The sequence below is a fragment of the Monodelphis domestica genome, chromosome X, assembly GCF_027887165.1.
Source record: "Monodelphis domestica isolate mMonDom1 chromosome X, mMonDom1.pri, whole genome shotgun sequence".
NCBI classification, from domain to species: Eukaryota; Metazoa; Chordata; class Mammalia; order Didelphimorphia; family Didelphidae; genus Monodelphis; species Monodelphis domestica.
This window is the reverse complement of record NC_077235.1, coordinates 34790421-34807765: the sequence shown is the minus strand read 5'-3', so window position 1 is coordinate 34807765 and position 17345 is coordinate 34790421. Positions and strand designations below refer to the sequence as shown.

Here is a 17345-nt window from a genome sequence, read left to right as displayed (position 1 = left end):
TAGTACAGTTAAGTACATTTAGAAGTAAACGAATGAGCAAATCCCCCAAATATGCTCTTAGCATTCAAAAAGGGACCAAGTTCAGAACTACAAAGATCACAATCCTGCAATACTCAGCCAAGATCAGGATTATCTCCAATCCTAGTCAACACTTTTAGAATACACACTAATGATCTGGCAGGTATCCAGCCTTGAAAGACTACAATGATAAGAGAAAAGGAGATCATGGCATGGAAGGATCATTTGAAGGGATGATGTTAAGCCTAGGGAAGAGAAGATGTTCGAAATGGGAGAATAGTTTCCTGTCTTCAAGGATTTGATGGACTGTAATTGGGAAGAGCTTAGACTTCTCCTACTTAGAACTATAAGGCAGAACTAAGAATGGAAGGTAACCCAGGTGTTTGCTAGCTGATGAGAAACTTCAACAAGGTAGATTTTGACTTTATAAAAATAAATTTCCATAACAATTAGACCTTTCCAAAAGTGTAAAAGGTTGTTTCATGAGGCAGTGGATCTCTGTCATGGAATGCATTTCACTAAAGACTTGTCATTGTGAAAGGGAGGCTTATTTGGATACAGGATGGATTAGATGGTAGTCTCTCAGAGCTGGGGCATCTACAGTTCATTTCTGGTCAACCATACTTATTTGTTCACCTAAGCCTGTTCTTGGGCTTGATATGTCCCAAAATAAGTACCAGAAGATTTTTATCTCAAGGGAGAAATTAGTCTAGTGGACAAGGCTTTGCTAAATCTAATAGGCCTCAAGTTAAGAGGACTAAGATTCAAATCTGGCCTCAGACACTTGGTAGATGTTTGTCTCTGGACAAGTCACTTGATCCCAATTGCCTAGCCCTTTCTGTCTCTGGACAAGTCACTTGATCCCAACTGCCTAGCCCTTAAAACTGACACTAAGACAGAAGGTTAGGGTTTTAAAATAAACAAACAAATCTAATTACTCTTACTCCTTACATCAACCAAGACCATAAGTACTATAATATACTAAATCTTTCCCTAATGAAACCTTATTTGCTCTTCAAGAACCTGCTCAAATGCTACCTGCTTCATGAAGCCATCTCTGATCATAGGGGTTCATAAGAATTAATATCTGAAAAGTGCCTTAGTGATCATCTAGTTCAATCAAAGATGCAAATGTAGATCCTGTGACAGCTAGTAGTGAGCTCTTCTTCCTCTGAACTCAAGTAAATGCAAGCTACTTATAGCAAGGAATGTTTTGTTTTCATACCTCTAATGCTTAGCAATAAGCTTTGTACATAGTAATCACATGACAGATGTATATTAAACTGAATTATAATATTTCCTTTCTACCATAATAATTGCCTAAAATTGAATAATTTGCATCCATAACTTAATCCCCCTACTAATGTATAAGATCCTTGAGGACAAGGACCAAGCCTCATGTCCCATTCCACACAATGACCCACAAAAGAAGGAATAATATTATGAGAGTGAAGCAAAGTGGCTTGAACCAGAAATAAAAGCAATCTCATAAGCCTGGCACAAAAACAACTGTATAAGAAACTAAATAGAATTTACATTTGAAGAGACTTCCCCCAAGAATGTCATTGGAACAAATGGCATACATCTATCATTGGAATTAGCTTTTAAAAGGGCTTTAAGGTGCTACTTACCTGTTCTTTTAGATTCACCCAGTCCATCTTCCAAACTCGTTCCAACGCCTAAAAAAAATAAAAATCCTAAGTTGAAGTGTTTTTACATGAAATAACTGTAAAATACTCATCTTCAAAAGTAATCATTTTCCTCTTAAAGTATGAAGTCAGCTACGGTATGAGCCCCTAAGGCCCTTATGATGACCACACACAATCACAAAGTGAAATTTAGAGGATAGGTTAGAGCAGTGATGGCAAACCTTTTAGAGACTGAGTGCCCAAAATGCAAACCTCATACCACATATGGGGCCCCCACTGCCTTACTTACCCCAGACAGGGGAGAGAGCAAGCACTCCCATTGGGCTGCTGGACAAAGGGGTAGGTCATGTGAGAAGTTTCCTTAGGTGTGCATGGAGAAGGGAACAGCCCCCTCCCGTACACATGCCACAAGTTCACCAACACGGGGTTAGAGGATAAATGTTCAAGAGGGTAAAAGGGGATGAGCTGTCCAAATTCTTCACTAACCTATTATGGTCATAGAACCTGAAAACTCATTCCCCATTAAATCTTCAGGGAAATTCTTCCCCTTTAACTGCTTAACAGCAGAGAGGAAAGAGGCTTAAATCAGCCTTGAATGACACTCCTTTTTTTCTCAGGTTATTTAAGATCATCCTCTTTCTCAGTTGAAGAAAGTCAGAAAACCAAAAAAACTTATGTTGGGCTACTCATACAGGCCCATGTCCATTTGCACAAATGCAAATCTAAAATCTTATTTAGTTCAAATTCCTTCAAAAATAAAGTAGTTCTCTGCTATCCTCTGCTATTCTCTATGAGAGTAGAAATCCAGAAGAAAACATGATTTATTACTTCTTTATATTGGTACATGATTTGGAGTTTTGACTTTGTCACAGGAGACTTTTCTCCGTTGTTACAAGGGAATCACTTTAAAAGACTGATATATATTAATTTAAGGTCGCCAAGGAATCAGCTATGTAATTCCTAATTGAAAAAACTCAAGTCAGCCGTCAGCCTTTTTTGGAGTTTAATTACAATAGGAGTAAGAAAGGAATTAGAGATAGAGAGAAAAAGGGAAAGAAGGGAATAGGGCTTAAATACCCCTTCTGTTTAGGCTGGGCCAAAAGGCCCAAGCCCTTAGATAGCTGGGGCAAAGAAAAGAGATCAGTCCCTATCACTCACGTGACCAAAATGGAGAAACAGTCTCAGAGGCCCCCACCTTCAGCTTCCTTCAGAGCAAGCCTTCTCAGAGTCCACCCCGACCAAAACTCCTCCACCTCCTCCAGTCTCCAGACCCTCCTATCTTTAAGGAAACCATCCAAGTTCCTCCTCCCAGTTCTCCCATCTACCAATCACTGTTCATCAATTTCCCTGTGCCAATGGAGGCTCTAGCTTAACCCAGGACCGCCCAGAGGTTTCTGGCTTTTGCACATGTCTGTTGAAGGTCATATTTTCAAATGATTAAATCTTTGCTCCTTTGCTACAGCCCTTTCTAAATCCTGTTAACTTGAGTATGGTAGAGATTGGAATAATTAAATTTTGATCTAGGCTGCAGCCCTTACTCAATCCTATTAGGACTGAATAGGGTGGAGATTTATTCCAAGTATCTCCATTGTATCAATTCTAAAATCAATCAAGACTCAAAGAAATTCCTGTTCTATGCTTAAGCATAGGTCAAAGTCCTTTCCATTGTTCAGCAAAGGGTTTCTGTCCTAAAGTAATCTTAAGAAGGGAAGAGAAGGAACCTCCCATGCCAATGGGGTTCCCATTCCAATAGACTATCAGTAAGAAATTTTCCAAGTATGAAATATCCCAATGGTGAAATTTCCAACATTTATAAGTCTAAGGAATTTTGAGGTTTACACCGTGAGGGAAGGTCATTGGTCTCAGGCTAACAATAGACCTTGAGTTAGTTCTGAGTGGGGATGGCTAATCCCATCAGATGCCTCTTTTTTGCCCATTGCACCACATCCCCCTTTCTAGGATTGAACTTGGGACCCTTTGGCTTATGAGGCTGACCTACTATGCTATAACTCAAGGTCTATTGTTAGCCTGAGATCAGTGAAGTAGGACCTTCCCTCAGGGGGAAAACTCTCCTGTGACAAGGTCAAAACCTGGGGTTTCTACCTCCAAACCAAATAAACTGGGGACTTCTAGATCCCACATTGACAGGTCCTATATAACCCAAGATCCTATATAACTTTGGGATGGTTACTAGAAGCCGTATCTTTCAGTCAAAGGTTAATAGGTACAGTTTAATAGCTTTTTGAATGTGACATGGCACATCAGAGTAGTTTGTTTGCATTTTTCTAATTATTACTGATAAAGTATTTAATGTGTCTGTTGATATCTTTGTTTTCTCTAAAAAGAGCCTATTCATAACCTTTGACCAACTACCAATTGGGAAATAGCTTTTATTCTTGTAAATTTGACTCAGTTCTCTATATATTTGAGAGACATGACCTTTACCAGAGAAACTGGCTGCCAACTTTAGTCCTAGTTTCATGTGTTTCTTCTAATTTAAGTTGAAAATGTGACCAAAATCACCTACTTTACCTATTGTTTGGTCATGAACTTTTTTATTCTGTATAGATCTGACAGGTTATTTTATCCATTCTTTACTAATATGCTTATGAAAGAACATCTATGTAAATCATGTACTCATTGTGAGCTTCTCTGGGTATATGGTATGAGAACCTGATCTTTGCCTCCTTTCTGCCAAATTACTTTCCTGTTCAAATAGTTCTCCCTTTATATAAGTTCGCATTATGCAAATTCGACACCAGGACAGAAAAGAGTCCATGGCAAGGGTGGATGCTTTCTAGAAGCAACCCAAAGCTAGAGGTCCTCTGCTCCAGGCACTGAAGCCACTAACACTGATTAAGAACTGGCTGAATTCTCAATCTTTGGATTTATCAAATAAACTATTCTGATCATCTGTTTCTCCATATTATACATTTAATCTGTTCTGTAGATCAATCTATTTCTTTGTTATTCTGTTGTTCAGTTATGTCCAACTCTTCCTGACCCTGTGTACCATACCAATACAGTCCATGGGGTTTTCTTGCCAAAGACACTGGAGTTGTTTGCCATTTCCTAATCCAAGGGATTAAGGGAAAAGAGGATAAGCGACTTCCCATGGGTCACACAGCAATTAAGTGTCTGAGGCTAGATCTGAACATGTCTTCCTGATTACAGGACTACACTGCTCTATCCAACTGAGCTACCTACCTGCCTCAGGCTATTTCTTACCAAATATCAAATTTTTTGACAATTATAATTTTGTGGTATGGAATGAGCTCTGGTACTACTAGGTCCACTTCTTTCTCATTTGTTTCTCACTAATTCCATAATGTGTTTTAAAAAAAACTTTTATCTTCTGTCCTGAAATCAATACTAAGTATGATTTCCTAAACAGAAGAGTGGAAAGAGTAGTAAAGGCTAGGCAACTGGGGTTAAGTGAATTGTCCAGGGTCACATAGGTAGGAAATGTCAGAGGACACATTTGAACACAAAACTTCCTATCTCTAGGAATCTCTAATCCACTGAACCAACTAGCTGCCCTTTCTATTGATATTCTTAACCTCTTTTTCCTCTTTATCCAGGATAATTGATATTTCTTCAATTACTCAGATGTGTCTTTATTTATATGAAGTGTTTTGTAATTCTGTTCATATAGGTTTTTTTTTTAACCCTCACCTTCCATCCTGGAATCAATATTGTGTATTGGTTCCAAGGCAGAAGAGCATTAAGGACTAGGCAATGGGGGTGAAGTGACTTGGCCAGGGTCACACAGCTAGGAAGTATTTGAACCCAGGACCTCCCATCTCTAGGTCTGCCTCTCAATCCACTGAGCTACCCAGCTGCCCCCTGTTCATATAGTTCTTACCAGTATCTTGGCAGGTAAATTCCCAAATACTTTTTATTGTGCACAATTATTTTATTTTGAACGGAATTGCTTTTATCTCTTCCTGCCAGGATCATATAAGACTCCTTGACAATAGTGATAGTATAATAATTAACATCAAATGAAGTATAAAGAGAGAGGGTGAGGGGGCAGCTGGGTGGCTCAGTGGATTGAGAGCCAGGCCTAGAGATGATTTCCTGTACACAGTCCAAATAAAAGAGGGATCCCAATAAATGATAAGATCTTCCATAAGCTCTCCACTGAGGATAACAGTGGACTGATCATACTAAGGTCAAAAATACCACAGCATTTCTCTGTCTTCTTATCCTGTCCAAATTCTTGTTAACTCCTTGTAGTCACTATTTGGCCATGGTTCCCATTTCCTCCTTCATGAGAGACTGCCTGTATCCCAAAAAGCACCTATAAAAAGGTCAAGATCAAACAAACCACTTTATTCCTTCCATTAAATGAAGTAATGAAGTAATTCATGAGATCAACCAGGCATTTCAGGTACACAGGTATGAGGTACTTGTGAGAGGATTTAGGGCTTTCCACTTGCCAGAATTTCCTATCTCAATACAATGAGGCCACTCTCATCTAGCATCCATCACCGGCCCCAAATTCTCCCACAAGACTGGCAAGCTTTGCATGTTACATCTCATTGTGGCTTTGTTTCTTTGGGACACTCTGGCCTAATTCCCTGCATTATAGCAGTTTCAGGAGACATTATGGAACAAGAAGTATTTCTATCAAAGCTATGTGATCGGCTGTTGTCTTATGTTGAAATACTGTATACCAGATTGCTTTGTCAATGTTTGTAAAGCACCAAGCAAGTGCCAAGAACTGCTTGGGTTCCCCTTCCACTGACTGTGTACACAGAAGTTTAACTGGTGATTTTATCAACAACTATACCCCAATCTGCCACAGAATTTCTCAGGCAAGGAAAATAGGCAGAGACAAAACACAGGGGCAACGGACAAGGAAAAGGTGCTGGGGCCAATGGAAGAAAAAGAAGATGAAACACATGGAGCGCATTTCAGAGAAAAGAGAACACCTAAAGGGAGTCCAGGATCTTTCTTTTCACTGATCTGAAGAAAGAAAACCAGCACTGAAGAGGCTATTTGCTTCTTAAGCAGTGCAGACAATAGAAATTCAAGAGTGAATAAATGCGGCAGCCAAAACCAGCAACAGCAACTGAGTAACAAGAGATAAGTAATAAGTAGCTTCTATCTAAATGTCCACAGGGGAGGGCTGAAGGCAGAAGTCGTGTGAAGATAAGAGTGAAGAGCTAGACAGTGGGTATCATGAACAGATCCTGGCTACTAGTGAAGCAATGTTTTTTGTGGGACTGACTATACTACAAATCAGGAGAGTGTATTAAAGCAGAAGAAAGAATGGAGTAGAGTGTGTGATGAGATGTAGAGGGATATAGGGAGAAAATCAGGTAATGTAAAAACAAACTACATCAATTAAAAACATTTTTAAAAAGCAATGTGTGAAGAGAAAGCTAGGTGGCTCTGTGGATAGGGTAAGGAGAACCTGGGTTCAAATATGACCTCAGACATTTCCCAGCTCTGTGGTGCTGGGTTTAACTTAACCCCATTTTCTGCTCTTTTGCATTAGGACTGATTCTAAGACAGAAAGTAAAAAAATATATAATGTGTGCTGAAACTCGCACTGACTTCAAGGAAAAAGTTGTATACCTAATAGGACTGAAGATGGCATTTTGGCCTGGCAAGTCAGGAGATGTAGGCTCTAGACCTAGTCCGTCCATTAACTCAGAATCCAAGGCCACCTTGTCTAGCCCATAACTGAACAAAAATGCCCTCACAAAATGTCTGATGAGTGATCAATGATCCTGCCTTTGCTTCTAGATCTGATGTGAAGGAGAACCTTATAACCTACACACTGAGGCAGTACATTCTACTTGGACACAGCTCAAATTCTTAGCCTTTTTGCAACATCATGTTCCTCTGTGTAACTTTCACCAACTTCTTTAAACACAGCACTTTAAAAAAGGGAAGGTAGCTACAAGTGCCCCGAAACTTCTTCCTTCAACTCACTGCCATTCTTATTACTTCCCCTCTCTAAAGTGAGGTAAACTACTCCAGTCCTACCTGCCTCTCTGAATGTAAGGTTCAAATGAAATAACCGAAGTGCAAGGCCTTTGGAAAGGATAACCAACACTCTGCCCTGTAGCCTTGATAGACTTGGCATCCATGGGGAGATATTCAACAAACATTTATTAAGCCAAAAAAAGGCAATAAACTAGGCTATGTGGCCATTTGTCAGATTACATTTCCTAGCTATTTTCAAAGATCTCCCTAGGGCCTAGCCTATACCAAGAAACAAAAAAAGAGTCCCAAGCTGCAATTAATCATAGGCCCCTTCATTTAAAAAATTACCATATACAGAGCCCCTCTCTGCTCCCAAGCCTAAGTAAATGAACCCCAACTAGTGTTACACAAAAACTACAACCACCCAAATAAAGTCTGGAAACCATTGGGGAATCATGATCTCAGAATACTGCTTCTTATAAACTTACATGAAGACTTTCTCTTGAGGGGAAGAAAAAAGCACAAAAATGTCAGAGCTGAAAGGGACCTTAAAGACAATCCAGTCCAACTGCCAAATTTGACAGAAGAGGAAGACGAGATACAGAGAAGAGAGTTTGCATGAAGCCACATAACATGGGCTTCATGTAACAACATATTATCCAAAATGAGGCAGAAAGTAACAGTTCTATTCATTGATCAATTTATGACATAGTCCTTACCTTAAGAAACTTAAATGTAACCAGGGAAAAGGTCTTGCACACAGAGAAATAAATAAAAAATACATTCAAAGAAAAAATAAAATAATCTCTGGAACCAAAGCAGCTGAGAGGATCAGCAAAGGTCTCTTGGAGGGAGTGAGAATTTAAGCTACTGTGAAGGAAACTGAAGTTCTAAGAGACAAAAACAGGGGAGGGGGCGATTACAGGCATACAGGTTAGACTGAGCAAAGGAATGCAGTTGGAAGATGGAATGTCATGAAGAAGAAACAGTGAAAAAGGAGTTCATGAAACAAAGTAATATGTATTCCGCCTAGAATGGTAAATTGGAGACAGATTGTGATGGGTTTGTTTTTTAACTCGTAACCTTCTTTCTTAGAATTAATACACAATTCTAAAACAGAACAGCAGAAAGGGTTAGGCATCTGTAGTTGACTTACCAGGGTCACAGAGCTTGAAAGTATAAAAGGCCAGATTTGAGCCCAGGAAATCCAGGACTGGTTCTCTATCCACTGAGAATCCTAGCTGCCCTTGTGAAAGACTTTAAACATAAAGCAGCAGAAATTTTATTTTATCCTAGAGGCAAGAGAGAGCCAATAGGTTTTTTCCCCACAGCATCCTGGGCATGATCAATGATTCATAGTTCCAAACAGCCAACTGACTGAGCTCTTGGTCAAACCTATGTGTTAGGAGTATCACTTTGGCAGTTGTAGGAAAGAGATTTTAAATGGGGACAAGGCCATATCTGAAGTATAACATTTAGTTCCAGGCACTTATCTTGGGAAAGATATTGACAAACTATAGCATGTGTCCAGGAGACAGCAATCAGAGTGATAGAACTGGACACCAGACCATAGGAAAATAAAGTAAAAAATTAGAGATATCAAGTCTGGAGAAGAGAAGACACAAAGAGACAAGGATTGCATTCAAGCATTATAAAATATGTATGGAAAAGGGAATACAGATTTGTTTTTCCAGGCTCAGTGGGTAGAAGTAGGAGAAACAGGTATAATTTCAAGTGACCGAGGTCTCAGTTAAATAGATTAAAAAACCTTCAATGAGAACTATCTAAACAAGGAATTGACAATTTCAAAAACAGTGAATTCCTCATCACTGGAGACTCTTCAAGTGTAGACTGAACAAACACTAATGAGGGATATTGTAAAAGGAATTGCTATTCAAGTAGGAGAATTACACTAGACATTATAAAAAGTAAGTCCTTTGTCCAAGTCATATTGTAAACCAGCAATACAATTAGGACTACAATGTTTTAAAGTATTTTAGGGAGAATTTGGGTGGCTCAGTGGATTGAGAACCAGGCCTACAGCCAGGAGCTCCTGGGTTCAAATCTGGCCTCAAACACTTCCTAGCTGCATGACCCTGGGCCCCCCATTGCCTAGCCCTTACCACTCTTCTGCCAGAAAATAAGGGTTTAAAAAAAGTATTTTTGCAAAAATGTCTTATTTACAGATGATCAATTCCAAGGACTACAAATCTCGCTCTCACAATGAATAGAGTGGAAGAAAAGGAATTTAGCAAGAACAATCTTTTGAATGGTAGTCACACATCCTTAAGGTAAAAGATGGCAAAGTTCCCACCCCCATTCTTTGGCCAATGATATGGAAGCATGAACATTCTAATCCAAACAACATAAGCTGGCACTAGACAGGCTGCCCAAGATTTATTTGTTTCATGGTAAGTAACAACATAAGAAAAGAGAATTCTGCTAAACTTCTAAATTCAGATATAGGTCTGGATTATTGAAAGCTGGCACCCAACAGTAGAGAAAATAATCAGGGGGCTAAGAGGGACAGGATATAGACCTGTTTTTTCTGGAACAGCACTGGATAGATAAGACTGAAGTTTGGAGACTGGTTCAAGTGCCATGGAAATCATGTAGATGGGGAAAAATAAAAGCCTACATGACCATGAGAATAGTGATAAAGGGAAATGGTGTAAAAAACTCCCCAAAAATAAATGGCCAGAAATTGGTCAACAATATTGCGGGGGGCGGGGGGGAGGACAGAAGGAAATCATAGATTAATTCCAAAATTTTAAATGTAATTGGGAAAACAGTGGTAAATGTCACAACAGAAATGGGTTAGAATAAAAAAGGATCTCATTATGGTCTGGAGGGGAGGGGAGGGGAGGGAAGAATACAGACTAAATTTACTTCCATTTCATACCATATCACTATTCCATTCAACAAATATGGTTGGCATATTTACATACATGTGTGTGCAAATATACATGTATATTTAAGTGATGTGAATGAAAATGGATTTTGTTTTGTGAGCCAAATAATTTCACAAGGCCCTTTGAGATAATGGCATTATTGGCTTACAGAAGTATGGTACATGAATCTAATGGAATATTATTGTGCTACAAGAACTGTTAAAGGAGATGGCTTCAGAGGAAACTGGCAAAATATATATGAACTGATACAGAATGAAGTGAGAAAAACCAAATGGAATCAGGGTGCTGAATGAGATATATGTCTGGATGTGGCTGATGTTATAAGGGTTTCAGTTTTTCTTATTGGGGGGAGGAGTAGAGGGCAGGAAGAAGGAAAAGAAAGACAGAGAAAAATCAGATTGTTTTCATCGGGAAAACACTAAATTAAAAAAAAAGGAACCAAACAGGAAAGATCTCTGTATTTCAGGGGTGCTTCCTCCATTCCTAAATTCTATGCTCCTAGAGTAATAGAGGTGATGCCCCAATACACTCACTCTTTACATAAAGGAAAAAGAACAATCACTCAAATAAGAAGTTCTGGAACAAATCCTGTTTCTACTTCATAGTAGCCTACCTATGTCACCTTGGATTAGCTATTTCACCTTTCTAGGCTTCAGCCTCCACCTCAGTATGCATAATGCTCTGATCCAAAGTATGAAAAGGATCAAGAAGAGGCGATTAGAATACTAAAAATCTAAAGGCATAGAAACCATTCTAGTGGCTGGAACACACACTGGAACACAAGTATCCCTTCTACAATATGGCCATCAGGTAGCTGAAGAGTAGAGTAGAAATTTGAATTTAAAACCATAAGTTCAAGGTCTGAGTCTCAACTCTGGCTTGTATTAGATTTTGTGACAATGGGTTAAAGTGACTTAACACTGAGTCTGGGTTTGCTCATCTGTAAAATGGGGGCAATATTTGTAATAGCTACCAAGAGTGACTTATTTTGTTGAAAGAGATTTGTGAGCTGGAAACCATTGCTATTATCGCCCAGCCTCTGCTTCAATTCCTACAGGTACTGACAGGGAACTAATTACTTGATGGGGCAAGAAGCCGTCCAATTGTGGTACAGGTTCAATTTTTAGAAAATTCTGAGATGAGATGCACTATTTGGGACCATCCACTTCAAGATCCTAGCTCTATCCTCTAAGGCTACCTTCCAACTTCAATATGATAGTAATTCAAATAAATGAAGAATTTCGGAAATTGGGGCTTTCCCTATAAGTCTCAAAGATTAAGGAAGGCTTCAACAGCTTTACAACACATTTCTCTGCCAGAAAAACCAATTTGGTCCTAAAAATCTAGCATCTGTTTATTGCGATGAATTCATACAAACCAGGTCCAATTTCTTATATAAATCACAGACAACGTTAAAAGGGCACAATTTAAGAGCCAAAAAACTCAATATGCTTAAAAACTGACAAAACAAACATTTTTCCAATGAAAAGTTCTGATTTAAATAATTGAATTTGGAATTATCTGCTCCTTCCCTTCCCCTTCTTTTACTTTAATTAGGAGTAGTCAAATAAAGAACACAGAAAATTTTATAGGTCAAATTGAGGTCAGCAATTCCCTGAGTAGTGTTGGTACTAATAATGCATTGGGAGTTAATCACAGCTGACAATGTTTTATTTTCTGCAGGGTGGTGAGGAGACATGGGACACCTTTAGAGATCAATAATTAAGTGGCTGGTGGGGAAGCAGCTTCAGGCATATTAACCAGAACAAAGGGTACCTCCTCAACTACCCCAGCTTCTCAAAAGAAATTTTTCAAACCAGGTGTGCTTGGCATGATACAATAAACAGTGGAAAGAAATGTATACAGTCTGGCAAGTTGTTGTCACTCAGGTGAGGCTATATTTGAACTCCCAAAATCCTATTCAAAATGGCCCTGTGGGAGTCAAGATGGCGGCGTAGAGGCAGTAAAAGTTCAGACCTCTGAAAACCCTTCCTTAACAATTACAAGCTAAATGCGCCTAGGGACTGAAAATCAAACCTAACAACAAGAAAGAGCCAAGGAACCCTCCTGCTGGACTCAATTCAAAATGTACACCCAAAAAAAACTAGAATTCGAGAACACCCAGGTTTAAGGGGAAGGAAAAAGGAAGGTCCCAGGACCCCTCCCCAACCTAGAGCGCTAAGCCTCCACCAGTGGCAGCTGGAACCTCTGGGACGACAAAGGCGCTGATCTGAAGGGAGTACCTTGCGGGTAGGGCTGTGCCAGGCTAAGAGCATCAAACACAGGCAGTGGGAAAGGAGCTGGAGAGGGAGCTCAGAGCGGGCAGCCTGGTCACAGCAGTGAAAACCCTCCATATTACTCCTGCCTTCCAAAAGGTTTTGGCCTCAGGGCACATCCAGCCCAACCCAGCTGGACTTAATCACATCAAAAGTCTTCAGAGGTCAAGGAAGAGCTCCAACACCCCTCCCCGACAGACTGCACTGAGAGATCTCCTGGCAAAGCTCCAAGAGGGGAGACTGACAAAAAAAAACCCAAAAGCAAAAAAATAATAATAATGATGATGAGAGGAGCAAGAGCACAGACAACTGCAGGGAGTAAAGAAGGGGTAAATATGAGCACACAACAGAAAAAGAAAAAAGAAATTACAATCGACATCTTCTATCCAGGCAATGAACAAAGAACAAACAGAATAGAAAAGGATGAGGGAACTCCAAGAAAAAAAAAACCCAAACCCCAGTGAATTGGATACAGGCTCTGGAAGAACTAAAAATACAATTCAAAACACAAGTAAGAGAGGCTGAAGACAACTGAGAAAAGAATTTAAAAACTAAGATATGTAATCTGGAAACAGAGGCACTTGAACTAAAACAAGAAAATAATCTCTTGAAAGCCAAAACCAACCAGCTTGAAAATGAGGCAAAGGAGATGAAAGATGAGGCAAAGGAGATGACAGATGACCACCAAAGAAAATCAGACCAGAAGGAGAAAAATGACGAAAAAGTCAGGGATGAAATCCACTCTTTAAGAACCTGAATACAACAAGGCAGCAGGACGCTATAAAACAAAATCAAAAGAAATTTTAAAAATTAAGGGAAAAAATGAAGCATCTCATTCACAAAAGAGAAGATTTAGAAAATCGTTCCAGGAGAGATAATTTAAGAATCATTGGTCTACCAGAAGACCATGACAAAAGAAAAAGCCTGGATGTCATACTACAGGAAATTATCCAAGAAAACTGCCCCTATGTTCTAGAAGAAGAGGGAAAAGTGGAGATTGAAAGAATCCACAGATCACCTCCTGTACTTAATCCCCAAATGACAACATGAAGGAATGTTACAGCCAAATTAAAGAACTATCAGACCAAGGAAAAAATATTACAAGCTGCCAAGAAGTCATTCAGATACCATGAAACCACAGTGAGGATAATGCAGGACCTAGCTGCATCCACACTGAAGGACCAAAAGGCATGGAATATGATATTCTGGAAAGCAAGGGAACTAGGTCTACAACCAAGAATCAACTACCCAGCAAAACTGACTATATTCTTACAGGGGAAAGTATGGGCATTCAACAAAATAGAAGAATTCCAAGCATTTGGAAAGACCAGACCTGAACAGAAAATTTGATGCCCAAGCACAGAACTCAAGAGAATCATCAAAAGGTAATTAAAAAAGAGAAAAAAAAAACTTTTTTTAAGGGACACAATAAGTTAAAATGATATGTACCCCTATAAGAAAAGAGGTCATTGGTAACTCTTAAAAATTATTATTATCACCTGGGCAGCTAGAAAAATTACACTCAGAGGTAAGTGGCAAACTTTATAGTATGAAATGACAAGACATAAATATGTATATAGATATATGTATGCATAAATACATATAAATATGTGTATACATATATATATATATATATATACACAACTAGAGCTAAAAAAAGAGGTTATTACTAAAAGAAATGAGAAAAGAAACAAAAGGGGGTAAAATTATATGTCACAAAGAAGCTCATGATGGGAGGTGGGAGAACATCAATACACTGGAAGGGTAAAGAGGTTGGAGATAGGAAATACTCAACTCTTAAATGCAATGAAATTGACCCAAAGAGGGAAGAACAATCCAATCCATTGGGGCAGAGAATAGATTTGCGCCCTATAGGGAAGTAGAAGGGTAGCAAACAGACTAGTGAGGAGGGAAGCAGTACAAGAAGGGGGAGGGAGGTAGTTTAAAAAGACTGCAAAGAAAATAAGGGGGGGAGGGGAGATAAGAAGGGAGGGAGGTAGAAAGGGAAGTAAAATAAGGGTGGGAACTAGGGGGACTGATTAAAAACAAACATTGGTGTAGAAGAACAACCTCCAGGAACTGATGCGGAGTGAGAGGAACAGAACCAGGAAAACATTGTACACAGAGACTGATACACTGTGTTACAATCGAACATAATGGACTTCTCCATTAGTGGCAATGCAGTGATCCTGAACAACTTGGAGGAATCTACGAGAAAAACCACTATCCACATTCAGAGGAAACACTGTGGGAGTAGAAACACAGAGGAAAAACAACTGCTTGAATACATGGGTCAAGGGGATATGACTGGGGATGTAGACTCTAAATGATCATCCTAGTGCAAACACCAGCAACATGGGAATAGGTTTTGATCAAGGACACAAGTAATACCCAGTGGAATTTTGAGTTGGCTGCAGGAAGGGTGGGTGGAAGGGAGGGAGTGAAATAATATGATTATTGTAACCAAGAAATAATGTTCTAAATTGACTAAATAAATTAATTTTTAAAAATAAATAAAGTACTGTTGGCAAAATGGCCTTGTGCATAATAAGCCTGGATCTTTTCTACCTAGGACCACTGCTTTATACCCAGAAAGAAAAGGGAAAGTAAAGTTAATACCAAACTTCAACAATCTCCTATTTTAAAAAAAATTCTGAATCCATTCTTTTGTTTTCATGGCATCAAAAGTTTTTCAGAATGATCTTTCAGTAACTGGGGAAGGAGAGCAGGGAAATATTTTTAAATGCCATTTATAGAGAAAGCATAGCTTACACTTAAAACCTTGGACATTCAAGTTTTGGGGGGATTATTGTTTTATTTCTATAGAAGGCAGAATGGAGAGCAGGGCATAGAAGTCAGAGAGAGAAATTCATGTTTTAAGTACCCCCCAAAAAACCAAACAAACCCTATTAAAAAATCTGAGTTGCCCAAAAGTGAAATGAGATTTCTCGGCCTATTTCAAAATCTGTAAAATGGGGATAAGAATCAAGTTTTCTTTTGCACATATCAGATCCATTTTGACATAATCTTCCAAAGTCTTTCTGAAGATAATCAATTTTTCAAGGCAAGTGCACCATGATGGTATGAAACTGATCTTTAGAGACTCTTTATTTTTAAAACCCTTACCTTTCTGTCTTGGAATCAATACTGTGTAATGTTTCCTAGGCAGAAGAGTGGTAAGGGCCAGGCAATGGGAATTAAGTGATCCACCCAGGATCACACAGCTGGGAAGTGTCTGAGGCCAAATTTGAACGCAGGACCTCCCATCTCTAGGCCTGGCTCTTAATCCACTGAGCCAAGCAGCTGCCCCCCCCCCCTTTTTCTTTTTCTTTAGAGTATTTCTAAATAGCTCCACCTTTCCCATGGCAAAAACATGGTTTTAAGCTTTAATAACTTGAATATCACACCTGTTGTGTTCACATCCTGTAATGTTTTAATATTGTCTGATTTTTAGAGAGAATGCTGATAGCAAATTCTTTATAAATTACTGTGAATTTAGTTTGGGATATTATTTATAGTCATGTTATCAAACTCAGAAGAAGCTTTTCAAAAGTGTATTTGAATTTTATGCCCATTTCCTTTTCAAAATGATTCCTGACTCACTATTAGGTATCACTGTTGTATGTGAAGTTCAAGAGATGACTTCTCCCACTACTGGATTATAAACATTCACATGATCTTCTCACACATCCCAATTAGGAAAAATAAGTTCCTCCCTTTAGAAAGTAAGTTTTGCCTCTTAAAACCATCAAAACAAAATAATGTTATTTCCATACCATGTCTGTCTTCTTAATTCTCTCTCTGATCCTTTAAGAGAATGGAATTCTCAAGGGACACTTGTTTCACCTACCTAGTCATTAAAATATAAGCCTGGGGCAGCTGGGTAGCTCAGGGGATTGAGAGCCAGGCCCTAGAGATGGGAGGTCCTGGGATCAGAGACTTTCTAGCTGTGTGACCCTGGGCAAGTCACTTCACCTCCATTGCCTAGGCCTTTCTGCTCTTCTGCCTTGGAACCAATACACAGTATTGATTCCAACATGGAAGGTGAGGGTTTAAAAAATAAAAAAATATAAGCCACTTGTCATCTTTTAGTCACTTCTACTTATTGAAATAGAAACTCTTCTAGGTTTATACTGATTCCTGTAATAAAAGTTCAATGGCTCTGGTCTTTTTCTGTGAAATGCTTCAAAGTTCTATGATGTCTCATGTCATTTTTGTTCATAACATTATGGTCATTATTCCCAGGGTTCCACTTAATTTACTCTACCCATCTTTACAGACATGCGTTCATATACATCTTCCCAAATTTCTCTGTATTCTTTGTCATGTAATATTCATATATTACCATTCATTCAAGTAATACTCTACTAATAGGAACTCACTTTCTTTTCAGTATTTTTGCTACTAAAAAATGTGATGCCATAAACATTCTTGTTAATCTGAGACTTTTCCTTCTGTCACTGACCTCCCAGGGATATGGACCTAATTGTGGTATCACTAGGTCAAAGGGGTTATACAGTTTAGTAACTTCTTCTGTATAGTTCTAAATT

At 38.9% G+C, this 17345-nt stretch overlaps 1 protein-coding gene across 15 annotated transcripts in view; it reads right to left on the bottom strand.

The window, feature by feature from the left end:
• Positions 1–17345, bottom strand: part of CD99L2 (CD99 molecule like 2) — a 150920-nt gene that overhangs the window by 83974 nt on the left and 49601 nt on the right. For all 15 annotated transcript variants that reach the window (XR_008914779.1, XR_474689.3, XR_008914778.1 and 12 more), the window contains one exon: positions 1650–1697. Coding sequence is in view for 12 of the 15 variants with exons in the window: in XM_056809823.1 (XP_056665801.1) it covers positions 1650–1697 (48 nt within the window). In the remaining 3 variants the exon portion in view is untranslated. The remainder of the gene's footprint in view (positions 1–1649; positions 1698–17345) is intronic.